The sequence below is a fragment of the Alligator sinensis genome, unplaced genomic scaffold (genome assembly GCF_000455745.1).
Source record: "Alligator sinensis unplaced genomic scaffold, ASM45574v1 scaffold96_1, whole genome shotgun sequence".
In the NCBI taxonomy this organism is placed as follows: Eukaryota; Metazoa; Chordata; order Crocodylia; family Alligatoridae; genus Alligator; species Alligator sinensis.
Window position 1 is genome coordinate 1,383,186 of NW_005842402.1, and position 9,874 is coordinate 1,393,059.

The window sequence follows — 9,874 nt, forward strand, 5'->3', positions numbered from 1 at the left end:
TAATTGTATGTATGGTTAAACAACTTTAATAGTAACACAGTCCTACTACATGTCTAAAATATTTAAACCTGCGATCAGCACCTGTTAAAAAAACAAAACAAAACAAAACCCGGTTGTTCTGAGCCAACTCCAACACCAGGTTTGTCTGATGTCTGCAGGACCAGGTTTGTACCCAACCTCTCACTGCATGTAAAGAGGCCCCAGATACATCAACATTTTTTTAGTCTTCATTATACACACCTGAGTGGTGTTCTGCTAAAGCTGCTCGCCTACCCCCAGTTTATTATTCCTTTACTCTTCCCAAATAATGACAATTCAATTACATGCGAACTGATGTAGGTTAAAATGTACTTCAATTGACCCACGTTAGTTAAAACACGTACAACTTCCTCCCTTCTCACAGCACAGGTTCTCCACTGCATCAGAGTCAGAAGAGAATTTGTTATTCCTTCCGATGATAGATGTAATCAAAAGAAACCACAATATCACAATAAATTATGGAGAAAGTTGTTGCAAAAAAGTTCAGCATTGAAAGTAGGATTTTATCATTTGGGCCAAATCAAGATTCAGATTTTACTGTGCACTTAATACTATGGCAGTGCCTCAATTCAGACAGTGCAGCTGTACATTTGGTTGCCACCTCTTTTCTCAACTGGAGCATCTCCTTTAACCTCACAAGCATGTAAAAGGTACCTAAAGTTCTCATCCTTATCCTTCCTACTCATTATTCAACATTTGCTTTACTCCACAAGCACAGTTAAGCCAGCTACAACATGTGTTGCCTACAGAACAGAAAGATTAACCGGAGATTCAGTTAGCGCAAACCTATTTTCTGTATTATGTGAAATTCCAACCTGTGCATACAATTACCTAAATTATTGCACTCTAGGAAAATTTCCATTTGGCACTTATCCGGGACCAGCTTCCAGCACCGACAAAACAGCAATACATCTTCCACTTGTTGCACCAAAAGAAGGGAGCCAGAGACTATACCACCTTATCTAAATGTGCAAGTGATATAAAGGAAGTCCCAGAGACCAAGCTATCAGTCGCAACAACAAAAGCTGAGTGATACGCCCCATAAGCTGTCCCCCTTAAAAAAAGGAGCTGCAAGGGTTAAATGATGCCAGTCCTATGCTTCCTGTTATTGATAAAGTCTCTGCTCCTACTAAGGGGGGAGGAACTGCATGTACTGACCACACAGATCATTCAGCCCTTATCTGGACAGGAGGGGACTGTCATCACTCAAAATTTGGGACCCATAAACAGGGGGTAATCTATGGGACTGGTTATATTCCCTAAATCCAAAACAGCAGTTGGGCATGTTGCAGGAGCAGGGGGATGCACATGCCTGCTTTTACAGGCTTCCTGCAGCATCACGAAGAACAACACTCCTCTAGGGCGCGTTCCGGGCCAGTGTCTCCTCACAACGCTCAGAGCTCTGGCGCAGCATCTGGCACCCAGCACGTGCCAGGCCCCGCACCATAGGATCTAAAACAGAAAAGATATCGCAGATCCTCCAGCCTGCAAGTTTAGCGAGAGGACCTTCCAGCCCTCCCGCTCAGGGACAGAGCCACCCCTCCACCCCTGCCACACGCCAAGAACTGGGCATTTGAGTATCTTGCACACACGGGTGCCACTCAGCATGCGCGCGTGCACACACACACGCACGCACACGAAGCCCCTGGTGTAGCAGAGGGGCTGACACCCGAAAAGGAGGTTGGGACTTGGCAAGAAAGGGAACGGCCTCATCTTCAGCCTCTCAAACAGCCCAGGCAACCCACAGAAGTCACCCTCACACCTAGGTGGTGTAGTCAGTCTATAAGGGACACCTCCCCGCCCCTGCATTGAACCCTCAGGCCTTCCAGCCCCATCCGCAGACAGGGAGGGATGAGACCACCCCCCCAACCCCGGCTACAGCAGGGGCAAGCGCCCCTCACATGACCAGGGGAAACATCCACCCCTACGTCACCCCCGCGCAGGGGGGGTGGGCAAGGGGGGCTGCCTCTCCCTCACTCCCGGCAAGAGGCGGGGCGGAGCCACTCCCGGGGAGGGCGGGGAGAGGGACGGAAAAGTGGCAGCCGCCTCCCCCGATACCTCCCCTCCCCAGGGCCCTTTGTTGGCGGGGGGGCGACGCGGAGGCCGCAGCGCCCGCGTCAGGGCCAAACGGGCCCAGCCGTTGACGAGGGACAGGGGGTTAAGAGGAGCAACCGCCTCCCGGGATTAGAACGCCGTGACGTCACGGACTAACCCGCCAGCCCGGCCCGCGCCGCGCCGACCCTCCTCCGCGCCCGTCCGAGCCGCCGCCGCCGTCACCTGCTGCCGCTACTGCTGCCGCCGGCAGAGCGAGACGTGCCGACGTCACACGCCATGGGGAGGAGCGCGGAACGAGCCGTGGTGACGTGAGGGGGGTGGTTACGCAGAAGCCCCATGCGCTCGCGTAGTTCTCCCCTCCACCGCGCCACAGTGAGGCTTCGCGGCTGCGTCACCAGGGCCGGGGCGGGACCAACCGCCACTCAGCCTCGAGCCGCCTTGAAGTGTGCGTTTGGGCCGCGGCCTGGGAGCGGGGAGGATGGTCGGGTTCTTGGGGTGCGGCAGTGGCTTTGCCCTGCGGGGCGGCTCGCAGTTAGAGTGCGTTACCCGGCGCCATAAGTGTATCGTGTGGCTGGGGCGGTGCCTGGTAGACACGCAACGTTGCCAACTGCCATGATTTTTGTCGTTGTGCTTAAAGTCTGTACTACGGGAATGTGAAAAACTTAGCTCTTTCATACATATATATGTACAAATACACACATATACACATGCATACACATACATATATACACACACAGTGAAGTACCCATTTTTCGCCTGGGGCATTATTTTTGTAATTGCAGTGTGCTTATTTTCAAACAACTTAGCACAACCTGTTTCGGTCAAAAATATTGTTTATTTTTTAAGGAACATAGCGCAACATACTGAATATTTAATGTGGAGCGGAAAAAAGGGCAAGCATCAACATAATAATGACAGTTGAACTGAATTCACTGCATCCAAAATGGAGTGGTAGCAGTTTGTGATCTGAGAAGCGACGTAATCCCAGTCAATGGAGACCCCAAAAAGGGTCAAGTGAAAAATAACCTGCCTGTAATTTTCCTCTGGTGGTATTGAGTGATTTTGAAAGGTTTGAACTGGATAGGTATAGCCATTCTCTTTTGCTAAATTCACACCCTTGCAGTTTTAGCTTTAACCTGGGCGGTTCTCCCATTTTTTTAGGGCATCCTGATGGGCAGCTCAATTTTTTTTTGTAGACCCACCCAAGAATCAAAGTGTAATTTGAACCCTGAAAATAGGGTTCTGTGCATTCACGTGCATACGGAGACGCACCCTGTAATGCCGTCTTTTCCTGAGCTCCTTTTCTTTAGCTTTGCTAGTATGTAGTCTAACCAGAAGTCCCACACACAGATTCTCAAATCGAGTGCCACAAGATCCTTTAAAGGGTGCCAAGAGGTGTGAGGAGATAAGCAGGCACAGGCTCAGGCTTGCCCCTGCCTGTCCAATCCCTTCCTTCCCCACCATTTCCTGGCCTCTCTGCAAGGAGGTAAACATTGTAGCATATATTAGGTTTTGAAATTGGGTGCCACTCAATTGACAAAAGTTCTGGAGGAGTGCCTTGAGTTCAAACCGGTTGAGATCCACTGCTGTACTCTACAGCTTTTCATTCAGTTGAGTATGGTGCTATTTATGAGCAGAGAGATTGGAAGCCATGTTAGTTTGCAGTCAGGCAGAAGGCAGGGGAGAGGTGAACCTTTTAGACCAGGGGTGGCCAACCTGTGGCACACCTGCCACTTGGGGCACATGGCAGATTGGGGAGGGGACAGGCAGCACAGTGGCACAGAGAGCAGAAAGCTGAGCAGCAAGATAGGTCTGGGGAAAGATACCAGAGTGGCTATCTGGGAAGGTTCAGGGCTAATTTGTGGCATGCCTGCCAAAAAGGTTGACCCCCCCTACTATTATAGACTAATTGAACTACTAAATATATAAGTTTTCATGAGCTGCAGCTCACTTCATCAGGTGGAGTGTGATGAACCAAGATACTATCTGATAAAAACAATCTCATAAAAGCTCACACATCTCTGATTCATTTAGTCTGTAAAGTGCACCTGTACCCTGCCTTCTTCTCGACTTCATACTGACATGGCTAATGACCTCGACTTTAATTAAAGTCACTTCTCAATTTTCTTTTAGAGAAACAGCAGGTTGGATTTTCTGTCTCTCCTATTTGTGGGCTTTTTCTCCAGACCTTGAGTTATTTTTGTGATTCTTTCCATAACCTCTCTTAATTTTTCAAAATATTTTAATGCATGGGCACTAGCTTTGCATGCAACATTCCAGTATCAGCCTCATGAGCACTTGACATAGAGTTAAATCACCTCTCTGCCCCTACCCACCTCTATAGTAATCCTAGTTTTTGTTAATAAGTATACTGAGGAACCCAAATGCTACAACAGTATACATTTTATGTAATAATAATGGTCAATAATGCAGCTGCAAAATGAAAATTAGAAGTATTATAAATTGTGCAGACTGAGTCCCTCTGTGCATCAAGTCCTCCCTTTTACTATCAGCAGTGTTGTCAACATTCACATTTTTACTGTGGTTTCACAATATCTGGTGATTTTCTGAGGCCCCAGATTCTGGAGTCAGGAGATGAGGTAACAACTCATCTTTCATTGTTCTAAAATAGGTACATTTCTAGCTGTCATGGTTTCAGGAAAAAAAAAAAGCTCGAAAAAATTACCTGAATCCCTGTTAAAGACCCAGGAACAAAATCTAAAGATATCTAATATGCTGTGTATGTGTGTGCATGATTATTTGGTGGGGGAGGCAAGGGTGGAGTTAAATCAACCTAAAGATAATTGGAAACCTGACTCATGATTTTTTAATGCTTGGAGTTAACAGCATCCTAGCAATCACAATACTGTGTTGACCTAGTGAGCATGTGTGTGTATTTGTTTCATCTCTGCTGGATGAGACAGTGAGCGCTCAGCCATGTGTCATTCCCCTCCCCCATTCCTGCACTGTTAACAGTAAAAGGAGATTTGCTTTTTGCTCATACTGTTTTTGCAGCTGACTAAAACAAGTCCTGCCACTACTGTTCTGGGTAGCCTCTCTGTCCAGGATACCAGTACAGTGACAAACAAGGAGATCGTAGTTGGCCACTGTTTAGCTATAGAATTTCATGTAAAAGATTAAGTGCAAAGCTGAATCTAAGGACCTTTAAGATATCAAGGAATTCTGTACTAAATCTGAATATTTCAGTCTCCATACTTAGTCTGAGGAACCCTGCACTTTGGAAATCTTCTGATCCAAACACTGTCTTTTCAGGTCATTTCTGTTTGTACATCTAAACCTTCCCCTATGCTAGAGAAATAATTCCCACTATGTCTAATGCTAATTCATCTGAACTGGTGACTAAGGGAAGCCCCAGCCACTTTTTGCCAGTTAGACTATATGTTTCAGCATATTTAACACTTATCAGTTCATCTGAACAAATTTCTCTCAAAATTTTTTGTCCAAAGGTACCCAAAAGCACTTTACCAACTGTTTGTATACAGTACCATTCATATACTGCCATATCTGTAGTGGAGGTCGGTCACACAATCAACATTTCAGCAAAAGTCAACCAGACTTCATTAGAATGGGTGTAGAATGCAGATGATATTCATATTGAGACAATGGAAATATAGGGAACTGTGTTTTGTCCTATTTTGTCGTGTATGACTGGGAAGTCTGTTGTACAAGCATCTTCTTTGCAACTAGTGGCTGAACCAATATAAAGAAATACTAATTTGGACAGCAAATAACCTGCCATAATACTGACTGTGACAGGATGGAAGTTATGAATTTGTATGCCCCTCACTTAGCAAATCTTGGCAAAACTGACCATTTAACAAAGATTACAAATATTTCTGATATAGCTGGAGCTTGAGAGGTCCAAATATCGCACTTTTGAAAACAATTTGTAGTGAAGAAAATTCGTAGTTTACACCAGAAAAGAGAGACACTAGAGAACATCAGTAAGAATGATAACTTAAGAATAGTAAGTTGAAAAGTATAAAATAAAAATTCAAGATTTTTTAATCACCAAACTCTTATAACATTCTGAAAAGATCTGCATGTAATTAGTACTGCATTTAACAAAATGACATAATTCCATCCAAGGACACTAATGTGGCAGCCTGTATTGCTATTTAAAGAGCTCACTGTGAGAAGGAGCCAAATAGTAGTCAGAGATTAAACAAAAGAAAGTACTTCACTGGTAATTGGTTTGTTCAGCAAGAACAGACATAATCCTTTGCTCAGCCAGATCTGGATCCTGCAGTTGCTACTGAGACCAAATTCCCATTGGTCTCACTGGGAGTTTGACTTGAAAAAGGATAGCAGGATTGGGCTCTTAAAGGGCCAGAGTATGGCTGGTCTAAAACAATTATCAATACACAGAGCTTCACAGGAAAAAAGGAAAGGAATCTATCATTGAAAATTAAAGGGAAGATTCTCTGATGATGTGAATCATCAGAACTTCATTGGTTTCAGGGGAGCTATTACATTTTACTAGAATGAAGGATCTATACTCAAGTCTCAATACCAAATGCAAAATGCATTTCTACCATCCATCCCGCTATAAAAAAATTAATCATTATGATGATCACAGGTGATGTATCAGAGTACACTAGGTACCCCACAAAATAAAGTAATTAAACTACCGTAAATCATTGGCCTAAGGAGATACAAGCCATACAGGGCTGGACTGTTGTAGTTATGATGGTCTATGAAATGTCCAAAGCCAGGCTTTTTTCTGATATCTGTAGTTGGGAGTTTTTGGATAAGCCTTCAAGCTTCAGTTGCCTTTCCTCAGATCTCAATGAGGTGCTGCAGGCTGTTTGCACTTCCATGGAGTCTTTTTTTTCTGGTGTGTGTGTGTAAATAACTATATATATGGTTTTTACACGCATATAGTTTTGCACATGCAGGACTGTGTTAAAGTCCATGTGCACATGCAGGACTGTGTTAAAGTTTCCTCTCAGCTTTGAAATGGCTGAAAATGACAATCCTTTCATGAGTTTGGCATCTACTCTTCTATCAATAAGCTTATATTCAATTGCTAGTACATTTTAACGTGCATGCCTTCTGCTGTATTACTGTTTTCTGAATAGCAGTCTTCCATTTTACATTTGTTTTGATTATTATTTTCCCTCAGCTATATTAGTTTTCATCTCTTGTCTGTATATGAAATCACCTCATTTATATATGTCTCTCTCAGCTTATTTTGTAATTCTGATCTCTTTCACATCGTCGCTATTCTTAGTTTACTATCTTCTCCAGATTTAATCTATCTGGAATTTGTCAGTCTGGTCTTACTGCCAAATTGTTAATGAATACAGTATATTAAAATGTAAAGATACAAAAAACTGATCCCTGAAGGACACCACTTATTCTTCTCACTTTTCAATACCAGCATCATCAGTAATCACTTGCTGCTACTTATTTGATCAGCGAAATATTATACTTTAGTGTTTCTGTTCACACAGCAACTTTTCCTTTTTTCTAAGTGTATGTGATACCACATCAAGAACACTACAGTAAATACATTTTATTTATCAAGGGCTCAATGGAGCAACTGAGGAAGTATGGAAAAATGTCTCTAAGTCACCTGCCCTCTTATCTGATTCTGTATCAGGTGGGTGTCAAAATGGCCCTTTGAGTCACTTAGTAAGGCCACATTTACATGAGATATTTACTGCGGAGTAGACTACTAAACACCACAGTAAATGTCTCGGCATCTACATGTGTAGTCCTATTAGGCCACAGGAAACTAATAAACTCTACAGCAGGATACTACTTGTAAAGAGTTTTGTTTTTTTTTCCATGTGCAGCACTGCATGTGTAGAGGCTGACCCAGCTGGCAGGGGCACTAGAGTGATTTAGTGCAGGGACTAGTCCCTCACTGAAGCACCCTTGTTCCCCAGCCATCCCCTCTGCATCACATTGAGCAGGGTTTGAGCAGCCTCAGGTTACAGGCTGACCCACAGGCCCCTGCCAACTGGGACTGCTCCAACCTAGCTCAAGGTGCTGTGTTCCATATATAAACGTGGTGTCCAGGAGCAATAAGCTTAGGCGCAATATGCACCAGAGTTTATTGGTACGCATTAATATGCATATGTAAATGCACCCTGTATGCATGCACCTCCTAGTTATGCTTGCTGCAGTCAGATGCTGGCCCATTAAGAGAATGAATGGAAGCAAGGGTGTAGGTTGTAGCTGTGTTGGTCTAAGGACATAGGCAGACGATGTTCTTTGGGTGAATCTGATATTTTTTATTAGATGAACTTAAATAGTTGGAAAACAATTTTTAAGCAAGCTTTCGGATTCAAAAACCCTTCATCGGGCTAAGGAAGTTTCAGTAGTTGGTGTGTGCTCTTCCTGGATGGAATGAAAAGTAAAGAAGCCAGAAGCTGGGCTGGTATGCATACAAGATAGATAGTCAGTGAAGATGAAGATTGAGGTGTCAATGGGTGAGAGACAGGCTGGTTGGGGGGAGAGAAGGGGGAAGGACAGTGGAGAAGTACCTGGGGAGTCAGGACACTCCTCCAGAGAGATAGATTGCATGTTTGAAAGAACCACCCGGATACCACGTGAAGAACTGCTGCAGTACAGAATAAACCCCCCCACAAATCACACACCGCTGGTTATGATATATCACCCCTCCCTCGAACCCATATGGAAAATCCTCAAACAATTGCAACCCATACTAGAAAGAGACCCTATTTTTAAAGAGCTCTTCCCAGAACCACCCATCCTAGCCTTCAAACAAGCACTGAACCTCGCTAACCTCATCACCAGAAGCAAAATTCCTCAGACCCAGAACACACCAAATGGATCCAGACCATGCCATGACAAGAAATGCTAAACCTGCCAACACATCTCCACCACCCCCACTATTACTACACCCCACAACAGAGCCAGCAGTATTCCCAGATCTTACAGCTGCACCTCCAGGAATGTAATATATTTCATCCAATGCACCAAATGCCCTGATGGAAAATACGTAGGAGAGACCAAACAACAGCTGTGCACTGGAAACCTATCAAAGACAGGAATACTCAATTACCTGTGGAGGCACATTTCTCACAAGAAAACCATTCTCTCTCCAATCTCTCAGTCCTGATCCTTAAAGGAAACTTACACAACACTTCCCAGAGATGAGCCTATGAACTCCACTTCATCAACCTCCTGGATACTAAAAATCATGGACTAAATATAGACATTGGATTTATGGCACATTATAACCTACCTGATATCTGACTCCCCAGGTATTTCTTCACTATTCATCCCCCTTCTCTCCCTCCCACCCAGCCTGTCTCTCACCCACTGACTCCTCAATCTACATCTTCACTGACTGCCTGTCTTGTATGTATACCAGCCTAGCCTCTGGCTTCTTTACTTTTCATTCCATCTAGGAAGAGCACACATCAACTGCTGAAACTTCCTTAGCTTGACGAAGGAATTTTGAACCAAAAAGCTTGCTTAAAAATTGTTTTCCAACTATTTAAGTTTGTCTAATAAAAGATATCAGATTCACCCAAAGAACCTGAACCTTGTCTGCCTCTGAATGGAAACAATGCACTCGGCTTTACCCTTTCTCAGACAAGGTCATTCCTCCCTACCCTAACTCTGTCCACTACATGACATGAAGAGAGAACAGCTGGCTATTTGCTACTTGACACAAAGGAAATGCTAGGAGGAATACTGGTGTCTGCTTTGTACTAGAAATTAGAGTAAGAGGCAAAATACTGAGCCTGAAAGCTGTAATATTAATACAAATGCTTGCGTT

At 44.1% G+C, this 9,874-nt stretch overlaps 1 protein-coding gene across 8 annotated transcripts in view; it reads right to left on the reverse strand.

Annotated features, from left to right (window-relative positions):
• Positions 1–2,464, reverse strand: part of RNF146 (ring finger protein 146) — a 13,343-nt gene extending 10,879 nt beyond the window's left edge. The window contains exons 1-2 of one of the 8 annotated variants that reach the window (XM_025211354.1): positions 2,252–2,329; positions 1,352–1,491 (exon numbers count right to left, since the gene is read on the reverse strand). In XM_025211354.1, the coding sequence (XP_025067139.1) occupies positions 1,352–1,377 (26 nt within the window). In that variant the 5' untranslated portion in view covers positions 1,378–1,491; positions 2,252–2,329. Of the gene's footprint in view, positions 1–870; positions 957–1,351; positions 1,492–2,251 lie in introns of those variants that run through there. The other 7 variants (XM_025211351.1, XM_025211355.1, XM_014522839.2 and 4 more) reach the window with 7 other exon arrangements.
• Positions 2,465–9,874: the final 7,410 nt, after the last annotated feature.